Raw genomic sequence first — 18,386 nt, forward strand, 5'->3', positions numbered from 1 at the left:
CAGCTATATAGAAATATATCAGTGTTCAGCTAAAAGATCTTGAGTAAGAGAACTGGAATTAATGCACATATTAAAAAGGAATATTTTAATTTTTTTTCCATTAGGAAATTTTAAATGTAACTGTGATTCCATAAATACATTAGCAGCAGAATACAGAACTTCCCAAAAGTAATGGTTACCTGTTACAGCACAGAAAATACTATCTGTTGTAACTGTTGTGTGGTAAATGTTTGGCTCATGCTAAAACCAAGCCTGCATTGCAAACACATGCATGCCTTTTTGCATGGATCCCATACTAGTAAGCTGGAATAGGGTTTTTTTACTCCATTACTATATATTGATTGAATGCTCATTTCAGCTCGTTCCTACTGAGCCAAAAGTAATTTTTACAACAGGAATAATAAAAGCACTGAATTTGCTGTGATGCAATTTGATTTGTATACTACAGTACTATTAAATGTAGTAATTAACTGTAATATTGTTCCAAACATTTGGCTGATCAGAATTGTATCTACCTGTTTCATTCTAATAGTCATGCATGACATAACAACCAACTCACCAGTAGTGAAATTTTAAAGATAGTTGTGGGTAGTTCCATTGGTTTAGAGTTCTGAAATCTCTCAGGAAGAGTACATAAGCCATTTTCTTTAAGGGTGTGAGCTCCATCATTCAGCAGAGGTTCACTTGTGTAAAACATTAGTTTGACAAACATGATTTTAGAATGTTGAGTCCATTTATACTCGTAAAAACACAATTTCTTATTTGTGGCAAGATAGTGTGTCATTTGTCACATACATGCTAGTCTGAAGTCTGCAGTTTTCACTCCTCGAAGAGTTTATCAATTCTTCCTCCTCTGAAGAATCATCGTCGTCATCCTCCTCCTGGGTTGAGAGGCTGGAGGTAGGTCCTTTACAGATTTTTAGGTGTCGTGTTAGGTGGTATTTTGTTAAATAAGCCTTGGAGCATTTTTCACAGACATAGTCCCGCTTTCCTTCATGAGAATTTAAGTGTTTCTTTAGATGGTTTGTCCTCAAGAAAAGCTTCTCACATTGGGGACACTTGATTTGACGTTCGCTAAACAGACGGGACAGGAGAGAGAAGAGTATTGTAGTCATGTTAAAATATGACTATGGCCAGGCTGAATATCTGAAAATTCTTTTGAAGTATAGAAATTTATATTTGGTGAAACAGTACTTAAATGTTCCAACCCTGCCTTCACATATCCATTTAATATCCAGAAAGCCAGAAGTTTATATGCACAGAGCTTTGCCCCACCTAACATATATGTGAAAAACTTTCCTACAAGATTACAGCAAATCAAGACAATCTCAAGAATCAATACTGCTGCCTTCTAAACTGCCTGCAGAGAATGCCATGGAAAAAAAATACTGAAAATTAGTCTGTAGTATTGGGTTAGAGCAGTGATTCCCAAAATGGGTGGTACAAGCCCCGAGTGAGAGGGGGGAAATGGGGGAGGAGGGCACTGACACCATGTAACTGCCATTCGTGCAAATGCCCCAGGAATGGCTTTCTGCACCCAGGGCACTGCGCAACTGGAAGCTTGTTCATGGGTTTCTCCCATGAATGAGAAGGGATGGCTCAGGGATGGGATGGAAGTTGCCGATGCTGCTTCCCTCCCAATAAAATCACGATTTAAAAGCTGTGTGCCATACATAAATAAATAAATAAATAAAAATTTTATTTGTATACCGACCTTCCCATGATCAGGGCGGTGAACAGCACATCACAATACAACAACCATATACAATACAATAAAAACAAACGATTAAAAATACTAAAACCCCATCAACCAGCTACCATTGCTGTTGGAAAGGGGGAGACTAGCTGGAACTTGTGTCGGGGAATGCCAAACGGAACAGGAAGGTTTTTAATTCCTTCCTGAATTGGGCCAGGGAGGTGGCCGAGCGGAGCTCTATGGGCAGCGTGTTCCAGAGGGTCGGGGCGATGATGGTATATGCCCTCCTTGTTGTGGAGGCTAATCTAGCCCCTGGGACCCTCAGTAGTTGCTGCCCAGATGTTCTGAGTGTGCGGGGCGGAATGTATGGGGAGAGGCGGTCCTCAAGGTATCCTGGGCCCAAGCCATGTAGGGCTTTATAGGTTATAACCAACACCTTGTATTGTGCCCGGAAGCGAATGGGCAGCCAATGCAGATCTTTAAGTACAGGTGTAATATGACTGGCCCTGGAAGTACCAGTGACCAGTCTGGCTGCCATATTCTGTACCATCTGTAGCTTCCGGGTATGGTACAAGGGTTGCCCCATGTAGAGCGCATTGCATCCATAAAGCCCCAAGATCAGTTGTTCTGAATTTACAATAGAAAAGGTAAAGGTTTTTCTTTGACAAGATTGTCTAGTCATGTCCGATTCTGTGATCATGATACATCTACAGATATCTTCTTTTTCAACGTGCAAACAATGAGATGTCATTCCTAAGGACCTATGTGTGGGGAGCCCTTTCCAAACTATGTATCATGTAGAGCTCATGCTGACTGGGTCTGCAGCAGCCAACATTCATTTTCAGTTTTCTACAGTTAAACTCCTGCATACCTGTCTGTCCCTGACTTCCACTCCACCATAAGCATCTGAAGGAGTAGATTAAATTCTATGAAAACTCATGCTACAAACTTCTTTTTTCAGTATAATAATAATAATAATAATAATAATATGTTTTATTTATAGACCGCTATTCCGCAATGATCATAGTGGTGTACAATAAAAATTGCAATACAAAATTAGCCCCTACCCACCCCCTCACTCCCTCCAGGCTGGACGATGACAGTTGGCCGTGGAGGGAGGGCTCTGTCTCAAAGTATGTCTCAAAGGTGCTACAAAATCTCTTTATACACGGAGAACTGTAGACCTAATATCAAAAAATATGTGCTTGGGGGGGGCACTAGAGTTGCCGCTCAAAAAGAAAGGGAGCAGTAGCCCGAAAAAGTTTGGGGGACCACTGGGTTAGAGGGTAATGCATCCAAAGTGCTATTATACAGAATACCTTTTGAAATTTTAATATTACATTGACTGCTTTCAGATTGAGAACAAAGATCTCCATAAACATCTAGAGGACACTACTGCTCTTTATGTGGTAATTTTGAAAAAGGTAATTCTATGGTTTCTAATTTGGTAACTTTTTAAAAATCAGGAATTTGAAATTTAGGATTTTTTTCTTTCCTTGGACTCCCAAACAATATTTGTTAAATATGCCAACCTAGCCTCAAAGGAGCACTCCCAGGATTGCTCACCTATCTTGTTTGTCAGCTGTACCTGAATTTTCACAGATTTTTTTAGAGAATGGAGGAGTATTCTGTCTCTTGGAACTTGCTATCATTGTATAGCACTGATATAACAAAAATAGTTCTCTGATCCATGACCGGTCCCCTACCCACTACATGGTAGTTATTCTATTAGAGAGGCTTTATACCCACAATCATACATTAAATTAAGATTTACCCTTATTTCTGCTTGTAGTAAGTTCCCTTTGTAATTTTGATTTTGGTTTGTAACAAGATCTGCAATCCTACCACTGTTTTATGAGACAGACAAGCGCCTGCCTATAGGTCACTAAACAACTTTAGGAAATCTGTAGTGTATTACTTCACAGATCTCCCACCACAAATTACTTACTGTGTATGGGTAAGCACATGCTGCTTGAGATCTTGCCGTCGCATGAACAGCTTTTCACAGTAATCACACTTCAGGTTTTTCTCCCCAGTATGGATAACCATGTGTGATTCTAGGTGGGCTTTCTGAGTAAAGGACTTTTCACAAAGTGTACAGCGATAATTCTTTTGACCTAGAATGATATAAACAAATTTCATTTGCTTATAACTGTAAACATAATTTAAAACCTCAGCAATTAATGTCAAACATATTATCATAGCTACTCAATACAATTTATCTTTCTCATAATCAAACTTCTACCTTATTCAATGCTTACAGATACCTAATGAAAAGGAATATGCATCTCCTTGAGCTTTCTTCACATTTTATCACTTAACATTGAGGCACAGAAACTCCCAGTAGCCATTACTTAGAATGACCCCACATAGGCAGGGCAACCTTAATAATTTCTCCAGGGAGTGCTCTGGTTCAGAAGTTGCATCAGATGTTGATACTACTTCCCTGTGTTTCTTTTTTAAAAGCATATATTGAACCTGTTTCAGCATGGTCAGAGGCTGAAAACTAAGCACTTACTTGAACAGCTAGAGCATAGAAGCCGCAGATTGAGATGGAAGGAATGACAGAAAAGGTGCCACATGAAAAAAACATGTTTGGAAAATTAAGGGAGTTACACTTGGGCCAGGTACAGAGTTGTTGATATAACAAGGCTCTGCACAGATGCATAATGGAATATAGTAAGAAACATTCCCAATACATGTCTATTCATTATTTACAGTAGTTTAAAGAAACTGGTGATCTAACATTTGGAAGATGGCATGCAAAATACATTTGCAGTACAGGGAGCTTGGCAAGGGGAAGGTAACATAGTAGGTAAAAATTCTGGATTACAAACATTTTACCCAGAAGGATTGCATATTAAATGTTTTACTAACTTTAGCTAATAAAGCATCAGCCAAGGGACAAAGGAGAAGATAATTTTAAATAATACCAACTTAACTTTTAGAGCAAACACAAAACTAAGAAATGGGAATTCAAATTAAAATGATTTAGCAGCCAAACTTAGGCTTGTCACACAGCACAGTGCATAAATCAGATAGGTGACACAACTCAGACCTCTAGTCTGAAAAGGAACAAATAAGAACTGGTCAAAAATTTCACTTCAAAATAAATAAATAAATAAATAAATAAATAAATAAATAAATAAATAAAATAAAATAAAATAAAATAAAATAAAATAAAATAAAATAAAAACCATCTTCAAGCTCCTTCTTCTCTTACACTTACCTGTATGAATTTTGAGATGTGTACGGAGATTACTGGGATCACTAAAGGCTTTGCTACAGAAATCACACTTGTGTGGCTTCATTCCCATGTGCCCCATAAAGTGAACATGAAGTTTAGAAGGTGAGATGAAAGCTTGAGGACACATGGAGCATTTCCACTTCCTTTCCTTATTGTGCCCTGGTCCATGGCTGCTGCTATGCCCCTGACTGGGGAAGTGGCTGTGGATGTGACTACTCAGATGAGCCTTGAACTCAGTATAAGAAGCACATTCTTTTCCACAGTGGCAGGTGTGCACGTCAGGATGCTCAGGAACACCTTTAATACAAAACCAAACCTAGTTTGAAATACTACAGCCCTTGCTTGCTTGTTCACAATATAATTCCCTTGAAGAGAACCAGTCTTCTCTCAATGTACTGAAGACACTGGAGGATGTTTTGCCTTAAGGTTGCAGGAACACACAAGGATGTTGTGATTTCAAAGAACTTAGAAAAAGACATGCCCACTGAATAATTTAGTCCTTAAGTATATTGATGGGTTAAGGATTTTTATGATCAGCACAAAGTAGGAATTAACAGGAAAACATGGATCTGAATGTAATTCTTACTTTTTAAAATGCATTTAAAACCTACAAACTTAAGTACATAAAGTAGGGCCATGGTATGTAACGGTGAGAGACAATAATGTGCAAACTGAGCTTGATCTGGTTTCTGTAATTGACTATTGTTCTGTTGTAGATCAAGTTCCACAAATCACAACTGAACTTCCCTGACTGCAAGGTAACACCAACTTTTTGTAAATAGATAAATTACAACTGCAAATTCAGAAAAAGAAAAGTGAAAATGTACGTAGAAACCAAGTAAGATTAGAGATAGCATTCATACTAGGTTTGTTTAACTACTTACCAATCTGTCGGGCATAATCTCGACTATAGTAAAAGAGAAGCTCATGGTCTGGAGGGATATCACGTGAGGTGCAGAAGTAAATCTTTCCATCATGAGGGTAAGCTACCAGATTCTGTTCGTCTCGATTCCTATTCCACAAAATATGGGGAGGGGCGATCCATTAAAACATTATGTGATGATTAGATTTATGTCTAACAAATATCCTGAAACATAATATTCTTAACAGAAGTCAGTTAAAAAATGATAGTAACAGATTCTAGGAGCCAGTGTGGTATAGTGGTTTGAATGTTGGGATAGGACTCTGGGAGACAGGGTTCAGATCCCCATTTGACCATGGAGACTCACTACATGATCTTGGGCACATCACTCTGTATGACCTCAGAAGGCAATGACAAACCCCCTCTGAACAAATCTTTCTGAGAAAACCAGTGATCAGTGTACCTTAGGGTTGTCATAAGCTGGAAACAACTTGAAGGCAGGCAACAACAACAAAATACATTCTAGTTTTCTAGTTACTGGAACCCCTCAGAGTTCCCATCAACTGCTGTGTAGCAGCTGGATAAGGCTGTAAGCAGCCAAGACGACTCTGGATATTCCCTGTACTTCGACAAACAATGTCATCCTCCAGAAGTCTGGAGGACATCTGGGAGGTCTTGATGGATGACTTTACTGCTGTGTGCCAGGCTACAAGGACATAGTCAGATCCTCCTCTGCTGCTCCCAGCCATGTTGGAGAACCTCAGGAGGAAGAGAAGTCCTGCTAAACAGGAGATGCAGGATGCAGTAGAGTGTCATTATTATTATTATTATTATTATTATTATTATTATTATTATTATCTTTATTTATATAGCGCTGTAGATTTGCACAGTGCTGTACATAAAAACAATAAATATAAAAGAGTAAACCTGCCTATGGCGTACAATCTGCCACTAAGATGGAACTTTGCATTCTGTCTTTCCAGGGATGAGCTCAGCTAAAGATACTGTCAAATACTTGGTCTCTTATCAAATAAAGAAATGGAATCTATTCTCAAATGAAAAGGGACATTTTAGGTTAAAATAGAAAAAAAATGAAAATCTGTTACAAATTATGGAATAATGTATTTAGTACTGCTATACCACTAGCTCTGTTACAGTGCTTTCTCACCTGGCTTTCCGCACAAACATCATCCAATTACATTCATTTTCATCAGTTGTGAGAATGTAGAACTCCAGTACATTGTTGTGATACAACTGAAAGGAGAAAGGTGAGACAAAATGGGCATTTAGATGAACACCTCAGTATAAAGTAATATATGACCTGGTGCATTCTGGTTACTGCCATCACTTCCCTCTGGCAAGTCACGTGAGCACAGGTACACATGTCTAGAATCTGAATTGCCTGAATCAGCCCAAATTGTGAGGGTCCAGTAAGGGGTGGGCAATCCCAAGGAATCATGGGACTATGCACAGGCTCCCTAAGGGGGCACACTCACCTGTTGTGCTCTGCATCCTCCCTACTTTTAGATTTTTAAAACATTTTTTCATTCAAAACAGCTACTGTTCCAGGTGGACTGTGGGAGTGCAATCTCACTATGTTTTTGTGGGCTCTGGTTTTGGACAAGAAGTCTTCGTTAAACATTAAACAAAAGAGTAAAACAGAGGTTTAGTATCTTGTCAAAGGCTGCCTCCGTCCTTCAGAAATAATCTGGTTTGACACCACTTTAACTTCCATAGCTCAATGCTATGAAATTCTGGGAATGGTAGCTGGTTGTGGTACCAGCCAAAACATGACAATTTTTCCACTTTTACAATCAAGGGAATGTGTGTGAGTGACATTTAGATGGCACACAACAACAGCAAATCACAAGTTAACAGTATGTGGAGAGATCATGTAGCACTTTGAGACTAACTGAAAGAAAGAAAGGGGCAGCATAAGCTTTCATAGACTTCAATCTACTTCCTCAGATGCATTTGATGGAGGTAGACTGAAGTCTATGAAAGCTGATGCTACCAATTTCTTTCTTTCAGTTAGTCTCAAAGGTGCTACAAGATCTCTCCACATACTGATTCTACAGACTAACACGGCTATATAGTTGAATTCTACAAGCTAATAGTTGACAAAGAATGACAAATAACTTTATTTAGGTTCTAACCGGATATTGGATTCCAGGATACTATTCTCATTATCACTGGTGCAGTGCTGTAATTTTTTGCATGCAAAAAGAGGACAGACCAAATCCAAGACAAGTTTTGCACAGGATTAATGAAGCAAGATGATGACAAAACTGACCTTCCAAATGTGATTGGCTGCTTTGTCTGTCCAGTCAGCTACTTCCATGGAGTGACTCTGTTGCCCAATGAGTGGTCCAAAACAAGTACGTACAGGAATGTTTTCTCGAGCCCACACACCTACCAGCAGTTCAGAAAATAAAACAAAAAACAATCCACTGACTACACCTCGTGAAATCCAACTACAACAACAATGCTTTGTAGCAAAGAGCTCTGAGGACTACTGCTAAACATCAGGTCATGAAAGCTTCTACAAAATGGGCTAGTCACAGAAACTACTGTCACATTACACTTGTGGGAATAAGCTCCATAGTAATCACTGCTTAAATCTATTTTTCTTGCAAGATCAATTCATTTACTTTTAGGTGAGTTGTGAAACTGAGGTCCTGACCTCTTGGGCTCATTAAAGATTTCATGACACTTCCTGCAAAAAGTAAAAAATACATATCTTATTTCAGAAACCACAGAAGCAGAAAGGCTACCAGTCACCAGTTTGGGGGGGCAATTAAAACAAGGGTTCTTATAACCATGAATTTGATTCTCCCAGTTATTCTACAGAATCTCTTTGGCCAGAGTGCTAGATGCATCTTCCCTCAGACAACAAGAGTATATGGCTGTAGTTTTCAAGAACAATGTTCCAAGGAATCCAACATGCAGGGAGATTAGTAAGAGCTGACATCATCCCTAGAAGGTAAGCTTCCTCACCACTATTGAAATTCCTCTTCAGTGTTTAACTGATGTTTAACAATGTTAGATATTTGTTGAGTACCATTTCCAGTTATTTGAAGGACCAGACATCCCCATATGGGTCCATTAGGGTTTTAAGATCATCTGGAGAAGCCCTTCTCAGGCTTGTTTGGTGGAAACAAGGGAGAGGGCCTTTTCAGTGGCTGCTCCCAGACTTTGGAAATCCCTTCTCAAAGAGGTCAGGATGGCATTTTGGTGCCACCAGGACTTTACGAACAATTGAAGTTGGGCTCTCAGTGCTGTGTAGTGCTGATTCTGAAGTTTTAAAGGGTCTGTATAAAAATACTAAAACTCATTTTAATGAGTTTTAGTATTTTTAACTGTTTAAATATGTACTGTTTTTAAGTACTTTTATCTCTTTAATTGCATTTTATTCTTTTAATGACGGATGTGTTTTAATACTGTACTAGTTGAATATTATTTTAATGCTCACTTTTGTATGTTTTTAATTATATTGTTATTTTAATTTGTAAGCTGCTTTGTGTCCCAATTTTGGGGGGAAATCGAGATATAAATATAATAAAATAATAATTTAAGCTGGGAAATGATGAAGCCTCAGGTCTGCCCAGTGTCACACACAATTCTAGATGATGCCTCAGACTCTTCTGCTGTGCTTGGACTTTACAGATACACAACATTTCTACAGCTAGTGAGTCACTACAGAGAGTTGTCTTAAGACAGAAAATGTGGGAGCCACTGGCTTAACCCTTTATAAACATGGTTTTAGGAATCTCCTAACTTTTGTGTGTGAAAGCATTCATTTTCCAACAGCTTATACAGTTGGCCCTTCTTATACACGGATTTTTTATACACGGATTTAAGCATACACGGTTTGAAAATGTTCCAAAAAAGTATAAATTTACCTTGATGTTCCATTTTTTATTAGGGACACCATTTTGCTATGTCATTATACTTAATGGGACTTGAGCATACACGGATTTTGTTATACACGGGGGATCTTGCAACCAAACCCCAGCGTATAACAAGGATCCACTGTATTTGAATTTCAAAAACCTTTTCAAAAATCCACTATTTTAGCTAACCAGAAGGTGAATTTTCAAAAAAATATAATCAACTAAATGTAATGGGACATAGATTAAATATATTAAAAATGTCCTATGAGGAACGACTTAGGGAGCTGGGGATGTTTAGCCTGGAAAAAAGAAGGTTAAGAGGTGATATGATAGCGCTGTTTAAATATTTGAAGGGATGTCATATTGAGGAGGGAACAAGCTTGTTTTCTTCTGCTCCAGAGAACAGAACCTGGAACAATGGATGCAAGCTACAGGAAAAGAGATTCCACCTCAACATTAGGAGGAACTTCCTGACAGTAAGGGCTGTTCGACAGTGGAATGCACTCCCTCGGAGGATGATAGAGTCTCCTTCCTTGGAGGTCTTTAAACAGATGCTGGATGGCCATCTGTCAGGGGTGCTTTGATTTGGATTTCCTGCATGGCAGGGGGTTGGACTGGATGGCCCTAGTGGTCTCTTCCAACTCTACGATTCTATGATTCTATGATTCTAAAAATATTGATAAAAAACTAAAATTAAGACTTTTCTTCAAATGCCTAGGAGTAATTCGACTAACTGAAGGATTCTGAGTTCATTGCCAAAGTTTAACTAATGGCCATACCCAAGGAAGAAGGTCCAAGACAGGCTGATAACTGACAATACTGCCCACCTGAAGAGAAAAGGTGACAATTCTCTATTAGTGTTAACTAATGCTTCTTTGCAGACATAAAAAACTAAGCTACAGAAAATGAACGCTAATATGAATCTTGTTTTATCAGAATGGGAGCCAAACAAAGCTGCTATTAAGACACTTGCCCACCCAATAATCACAATTACCTCTAAAGCTGATAAAATATTTTCCTAAAGGAACAATGTAGTGCTTTAATTTTGTGGGAAGAATTAATACTGTAAACCTTTGGGCCATAATTTGGAAGGGACTTTGAAGGCACATAACAGCAACAACAACAACTTGTTTGGCTAATTTAACAATTCTACAGAATATGCAGAGATGCGTTAAGTAACACTGCTGCTCTCCTAATGTAATCACTTAATTAGCAATTATACAAACATACCTCACTATTACCTTACCAAAAAAACAACACACCCTTGAATTGTATACCCATCTATATTGTTCTGTTCAGACCCAAACTGTACATTTTATTGTCATTTGCCATGATATATATCACATTGTGTTTGCTTGAGATTTCCCTGTCCATCTTGTCCATGTCATGTTCTAAATTTACAGTTAACCACAGATCCTTACCAACTTCGGCTCCCATCATAGATTGGCGGATAACAAGCTGTTTGGGGACAGAGAGCCTAGCTCGGCTCTCTATTGGAGTGTCTGGAACAAACGTCACAGGCCCATGATCCGGGCAGTCAGATGGATAAGCCTTGTCACACAGTGTGCACCCTGCAGATAGGTAAACGGTACATACAGCATCAGATAAGTGCTCCTTGGTGTTGTTACAACAAAATACAAGAGGTACCAATATAAAACCCCAAGTAACAAATAGTCAGTGAAAAGAACTTGAAGTCTCCATTTCTAATACTGTGTAGATTTTGCTTTCAACTGACAAAGAAGCATTACTGAATCTGTGTCATGGGGCTTTTTTTAAAAAAAGAATGCACATGATTAGCATAGAGAGCAAGGATAATCATGTTGGCCAAAAGAAAAACAAAACAAAGTCAATACCAAGGGCCCACTGTACCTTTCAGTAGGTCAAATATAAAATCACAAGATATTGTGCAGTATTGTCTTCATTGACCACTCAAGACTAAAATACATTGATTTACAACAGGCACAGTTACTGTTGCTGGGAAAACATACCTGTCTCCAACTGTAAGGATTCTAGCTAAGGTCAGAAAAAACAAGTAAGTCTGAAAAGCTGGCAGATAATGTCACCATACATGCTAATCAAGATTTCACTGCTTCAGCATATGATGGATATCCTATAGTGGAAGCACAGATGCTGGTAGGTGGTCACAAAACTTGGGTGAACTTAGAACCTTTATTTTAATTTCCCAGCTGTGTGCTGTTGACTGGTGTAAGGGGCACCTAAACAGCCATCTTTCACCTTTCTTTCAGTGGGGTGATTACCAAAAAATTAAGAAAACTCATGTGTATGTAGTAGAAATTGCAATAAAAGACCAAAACAGTAAGACAAATATATTCAAAAATGACACAGCAAAAAGCCTCAACAGATTATTGTACAGATCAGGCAGCCTCAATGTGCCTCTGTCTTCTTCACAACAGCCAGAAACTATTTGCCCAAAGACTTCTGAAATACCTCTTGGTGCAAGCAAGAATATACGACTGCTTCCACAGCTAGGGGCTGCATAAGTGTTGAACCCAATAGGGTCTAGGCCCAGATGTGTACACATGGGTTAATCAGGGTCAGGCAGATAATTCACCTGAATTTGAGATAAAGTATGGGGGAGTGAAGAAAAGAGAAGAGTTGACCTGCTCCCACTTCATGACCTATGCATGAGAAAGTGAAAAGCTGCATCTGGCCCATCTACAACATACTCCTATTTCTAGTAATGTCTATACTCAGCCTAGAACAGAAAAAAAATAGATTTTGACAAAAAGATGGGCAGTTTTTCCCCAACTTGTTCCCATCCAAAGACTTTTTGTATGATTCAAATAGATTCAGCTCCCCAAAGGAGGTAAATTTGCCCTGACTGTGAGCAATGCAAGTACTACCCAGATGCTGAGGTATATGCAGACACACACTCACATATGGTAAACAAAGTAGCCATATTCTCCTTGTTTGAATTGGAGTCTTCCATCTGTAGGGATGATGGCACAAAGGCAAGATTGTCCGGGGAGACATCCACATGATTTTGTCCCAAGGCTACATCTTGGCTTATGGAAGATACTGTTACAGGCTCCAGACTGAGACCCACTTCGTGCAATGAGACAGATTCCAGGGAAGTGAGGTTGTGTGAGGTAGAAAGTGCAGCACTCACAGAATTGCTACTCATGGCCACTGTATGAATAGAGTCCCCAAGAGTTCTGTCAGATATCCCACCAACACGGCCTGCAATATGGTCAGGCTCCAAAACAACAGGAAGCTCCAAACTGCTACCATGAAGAGGGATGACGCCATTATGCCCTACAGTGTCTGTCGCTAAACTGCTACCCACAGCATCCACAGTTAGAGGCTCATGATTGTGGTTGCCATTTGCAATCTGTGAATGATCCCCAGCCACATCACCCATTGTAAGTTCCTCAGCCATCCTGTCGGTTGAGATTGGACTGGTAACCCTTGAAACACTTTCCATGGCAATGGTTGTATCTAGCGCTACCTCATGGCTGTCGCTGGGGTGCAAGCTTTGGGTGTTGTGTGCATTCACTGAGCGGGAATCCATGGAGACAATGCCTGTTTCAAGACCCACTGTTCCATTGGTCTGGAAGGGATCTAGGCCTGAAGGGTTGTTGGAGACAGACAAAGCTGGATTACTGTCAACATTTATACTGTTGGGGTGGATGTACTGAGGTGGAGGTCTGTCAGCTAAATAAGATATGAGACCTGGAAAGGTGAAAAAAGAAAGCAAGAAAATGAGAAACACTACTTATTTGTAATAACAAATTCAAGTTTCAAGTTTTAAAATACTAAATGGCTCTTTAGAAACAGATTATAACAATAATTGTATACCCCCACCCCAAAAACCAAGTCTTGCAAATAATAATTCTATGCAGTTTCAAGACTTCTTGAGATATAGGGAAATGAATGCAAGGCATACTTCCACAGTTCTGTGAAACACTTGTTTTCTTTAATGACTAATGGTTAAATAATACAAGTGGAACTGGAAGAGACCTAACTTGTCTGATGTTACTTGCCAAAAATGTACATCCTGCTGATAACCTTGGTGATTTCTGGCAGTTTACAACATTGTTACCAATTCCTATAGCATTTTTAGTGCAACACCATCCATCACCTTCTGAAAGTAATATTCCCAATAAAAACATGTCGCTGAACAGAGATTTAGATTACAGGTACACATGCACTGTTGTGTTCCACTACTCACCAGGCAGAATGTGTCTGAAATAGCTGCTCTCCAAGTGAGGATAAGGCGGTGGAGGTAGGGCATAATTTCTCTCTGGTATACCACACATCACTCCTCGATCGCCAATGCCCATTGGAAGCATCAGAGAGAGAGCAGAGGGTAAGGAGGAACCCAGATTTGGAATTGCAACTGGTAATCCTAGTGGAAATCAAACCAAACAAAATAAAGTGGAGTGATGGTTTATTTATTTCTTTTCATATATTGGATTTATATTCTACCTTTCTCCTAGAATGGGATGGTTAGCACACAACTAATGAAAGGAGAAAAGAAAATGGAGGAGATACAGTAAAGCAAAGAATAAAAATGGAAAAGGTCATCAGAAGTTTTGTGTTCTAACCAAAATAAAATAAATAGTACTTGGAATATATATTTGCCTCCTTTCAGAGTGTTTAGAATTGACTCCAACGTCCCAACAAAATCCTGCATTGCTACTGCCAGTGGCCCTTTTCTTGGCTACATTTGAAAGGTGTCTCTAATCCTAAAGATATGAAAGTTACACCTAGCAGCCTCAAGTGCCAAGCAATAGCACAAGACAAGAAACCAAAGAAGGAAATGCTTCTCTTGTACAAAGTAACACCAAAAAAACTCCATTCCCTCCCTCACCCAGCCACTTGTTGATTACCTGGTGCTGATATGGCATTATGTGTTGGTGAGGAAGTCAGACCAATGTGGCTTCCTGCAACACTCAGGGCATTGCTCACAGAGGAAGCTGTCAACTGTTCCATTCCTACAGGACTCAAGCTTAATTCATTCATCCTAAACAAAAGACAATAATTTACAGTATGAACATTTCAGTTACCTTATCTGCTCAGAGTTTTACATTTAAGACACAGACACCATGGATGGAAAAATAAGACACCTGCCTCATAATACAGTACAAGCAATGTGCTAGATATTTCTCCATCTACTTTCCCAAGTGTCTTTTAATCTAAACCCTACATATTTATACCAGACAGTAATATGTTCATTATTGTTCATGTTGTTAAACTTTATTTACCTAAGGTCAAACACACTTAGGACTTCATATAGGACTGCACTGTTAGTGTCATAAAATACACCTTAACTCCCAACTGTAGTATTTTAGTTTTGATATAATTTTCTGCATTTTCCAGCCAAGCAAAACCTATTCATGCATCTATTAATGTAACATTCCCCTCAAACAAGAATTGTTTTATCTTTCCGAAACCAGATATAAAACCAAAGCTGCGACTATGATGTAAAATGTCAGGAGACTCTCTGGTTCTTCAATACCAGCCAGCTACAGTGGACTGCAAAATCATGTTCTCCAGAAGCTATGGGGTGGCTCTGAGCACGCTCCCTCACAAACCCCACAGAAGTACTGGAAGTAGGTTCCTGGCCTGAGCACTGGCACACATTCAGCTTTGACACATAGACTTAGTCTTCCTTATTGAGAATTCTAAAAGCCAAAATATTTCAAAAGCCAAAACTATTTTCATGGATGGCTGAGATAGTGTCACCTTTGCTTTCCAATGTACATTAACTTTGTTTCATGCCCAAAATTGTGTGTGTGTTTGTGTGTATGTGTGTGTATTTCAGATAAGGAAGACTCAACCTACACTTTCCCTAGGGGCAAGCATTCCCCAATGTATCCCTATGGGCAAGCATTCTCCAATGTATCCCTATGAGCAGGTATTCCCCAATGTATCCCTATGAGCAGGCATTCCCCAATGTATCCCTATGGGCAAGCATTCCCCAATGTATCCCTATGAGCAGGCATTCCCCAATGTATCCCTATGAGCAGGCATTCCCCAATGTATCCCTATGAGCAGGTATTCCCCAATGTATCCCTATGAGCAGGCATTCCCCAATGTATCCCTATGGGCAAGCATTCTCCAATGTATCCCCATGAGCAGGTATTCCCCAATGTATCCCTATGAGCAGGTATTCCCCAATGTATCCCTATGAGCAAGCATTCCCCAATGTATCCCTATGAGCAGGCATTCCCCAATGTATCCCTATGGGCAAGCATTCTCCAATGTATTCCTAGGAGCAGGTATTCCCCAATGTTTCCCTATGGGCATGCATTCCCCAATGTTTCCCTATGGGCATGCATTCCCCAATGTATCCCTATGGGCAGGCATTCCCCAATGTATCCCTATGGGCAGGCATTCCCCAATGTATCCCTATGAGCAGGCATTCCCCAATGTATCCCTATGAGCAGGCATTCCCCAATGTATCCCTATGCGCAGGCATTCCCCAATGTATCCCTATGCGCAGGCATTCCCCAATGTATCCCTATGCGCAAGCATTCCCCAATGTATCCCTATGCGCAGGCATTCCCCAATGTATCCCTATGCGCAAGCATTCCCCAATGTATCCCTATGAGCAGGCATTCCCCAATGTATCCCTATGCGCAGGCATTCCCCAATGTATCCCTATGAGCAGGCATTCCCCAATGTATCCCTATGAGCAGGCATTCCCCAATGTATCCCTATGAGCAGGCATTCCCCAATGTATCCCTATGCGCAAGCATTCCCCAATGTATCCCTATGAGCAGGCATTCCCCAATGTATCCCTATGCGCAAGCATTCCCCAATGTATCCCTATGAGCAAGCATTCCCCAATGTATCCCTATGAGCAGGCATTCCCCAATGTATCCCTATGAGCAGGCATTCCCCAATGTATCCCTATGAGCAGGCATTCCCCAATGTATCCCTATGAGCAGGCATTCCCCAATGTATCCCTATGAGCAGGCATTCCCCAATGTATCCCTATGAGCAGGCATTCCCCAATGTATCCCTATGCGCAAGCATTCCCCAATGTATCCCTATGCGCAAGCATTCCCCAATGTATCCCTATGAGCAAGCATTCCCCAATGTATCCCTATGAGCAGGCATTCCCCAATGTATCCCTATGAGCAGGCATTCCCCAATGTATCCCTATGCGCAGGCATTCCCCAATGTATCCCTATGAGCAAGCATTCCCCAATATATCCCTATGAGCAGGCATTCCCCAATGTATCCCTATGCGCAGGCATTCCCCAATGTATCCCTATGAGCAGGCATTCCCCAATGTATCCTTATGCGCAAGCATTCCCCAATGTATCTCTATGAGAAGGCATTCCCCAATGTATCCCTATGAGCAGGCATTCCCCAATGTATCCCTATGAGCAGGCATTCCCCAATGTATCCCTATGCGCAAGCATTCCCCAATGTATCCCTATGAGCAAGCATTCCCCAATGTATCCCTATGAGCAGGCATTCCCCAATGTATCCCTATGAGCAGGCATTCCCCAATGTATCCCTATGAGCAGGTATTCCCCAATGTATCCCTATGAGCAAGCATTCCCCAATGTATCCCTATGAGCAGGCATTCCCCAATGTATCCCTATGGGCAAGCATTCTCCAATGTATTCCTAGGAGCAGGTATTCCCCAATGTTTCCCTATGGGCATGCATTCCCCAATGTTTCCCTATGGGCATGCATTCCCCAATGTATCCCTATGGGCAGGCATTCCCCAATGTATCCCTATGAGCAGGCATTCCCCAATGTATCCCTATGAGCAGGCATTCCCCAATGTATCCCTATGCGCAGGCATTCCCCAATGTATCCCTATGCGCAGGCATTCCCCAATGTATCCCTATGCGCAAGCATTCCCCAATGTATCCCTATGCGCAGGCATTCCCCAATGTATCCCTATGAGCAGGCATTCCCCAATGTATCCCTATGAGCAGGCATTCCCCAATGTATCCCTATGAGCAGGCATTCCCCAATGTATCCCTATGCGCAGGCATTCCCCAATGTATCCCTATGAGCAGGCATTCCCCAATGTATCCCTATGAGCAGGCATTCCCCAATGTATCCCTATGAGCAGGCATTCCCCAATGTATCCCTATGAGCAGGCATTCCCCAATGTATCCCTATGAGCAGGCATTCCCCAATGTATCCCTATGAGCAGGCATTCCCCAATGTATCCCTATGCGCAAGCATTCCCCAATGTATCCCTATGAGCAGGCATTCCCCAATGTATCCCTATGCGCAAGCATTCCCCAATGTATCCCTATGAGCAAGCATTCCCCAATGTATCCCTATGAGCAGGCATTCCCCAATGTATCCCTATGAGCAGGCATTCCCCAATGTATCCCTATGAGCAGGCATTCCCCAATGTATCCCTATGAGCAGGCATTCCCCAATGTATCCCTATGAGCAGGCATTCCCCAATGTATCCCTATGAGCAGGCATTCCCCAATGTATCCCTATGCGCAAGCATTCCCCAATGTATCCCTATGCGCAAGCATTCCCCAATGTATCCCTATGAGCAAGCATTCCCCAATGTATCCCTATGAGCAGGCATTCCCCAATGTATCCCTATGAGCAGGCATTCCCCAATGTATCCCTATGCGCAGGCATTCCCCAATGTATCCCTATGAGCAAGCATTCCCCAATATATCCCTATGAGCAGGCATTCCCCAATGTATCCCTATGCGCAGGCATTCC

At 40.8% G+C, this 18,386-nt stretch overlaps 1 protein-coding gene across 7 annotated transcripts in view; it reads right to left on the reverse strand.

Annotated features, from left to right (window-relative positions):
* The window catches only part of PRDM4 (PR/SET domain 4), a 33,423-nt gene that overhangs the window by 14,321 nt on the left and 716 nt on the right, over positions 1-18,386 (reverse strand). For 2 of the 7 annotated variants that reach the window (XR_016281511.1, XM_089528049.1), the window contains exons 2-12: positions 14,552-14,685; positions 13,891-14,067; positions 12,597-13,391; positions 11,120-11,269; positions 8,099-8,226; positions 6,974-7,059; positions 5,828-5,955; positions 4,926-5,240; positions 3,645-3,813; positions 796-1,074; positions 560-683 (exon numbers count right to left, since the gene is read on the reverse strand). Coding sequence is in view for 6 of the 7 variants with exons in the window: in XM_089528049.1 (XP_089384175.1) it covers positions 560-683; positions 796-1,074; positions 3,645-3,813; positions 4,926-5,240; positions 5,828-5,955; positions 6,974-7,059; positions 8,099-8,226; positions 11,120-11,269; positions 12,597-13,391; positions 13,891-14,067; positions 14,552-14,685 (2,485 nt within the window). In the remaining variant the exon portion in view is untranslated. Of the gene's footprint in view, positions 1-102; positions 1,075-3,644; positions 3,814-4,925; positions 5,241-5,827; positions 5,956-6,973; positions 7,060-8,098; positions 8,227-11,119; positions 11,270-12,596; positions 13,392-13,890; positions 14,068-14,551; positions 14,686-18,386 lie in introns of those variants that run through there. The other 5 variants (XM_089528050.1, XM_089528048.1, XM_089528051.1 and 2 more) reach the window with 5 other exon arrangements.

The sequence above is a fragment of the Sceloporus occidentalis genome, unplaced genomic scaffold (assembly GCF_023333645.1).
Source record: "Sceloporus occidentalis isolate IW3139 unplaced genomic scaffold, rSceOcc1.0.p SCAF_5, whole genome shotgun sequence".
In the NCBI taxonomy this organism is placed as follows: domain Eukaryota; kingdom Metazoa; phylum Chordata; class Lepidosauria; order Squamata; family Phrynosomatidae; genus Sceloporus; species Sceloporus occidentalis.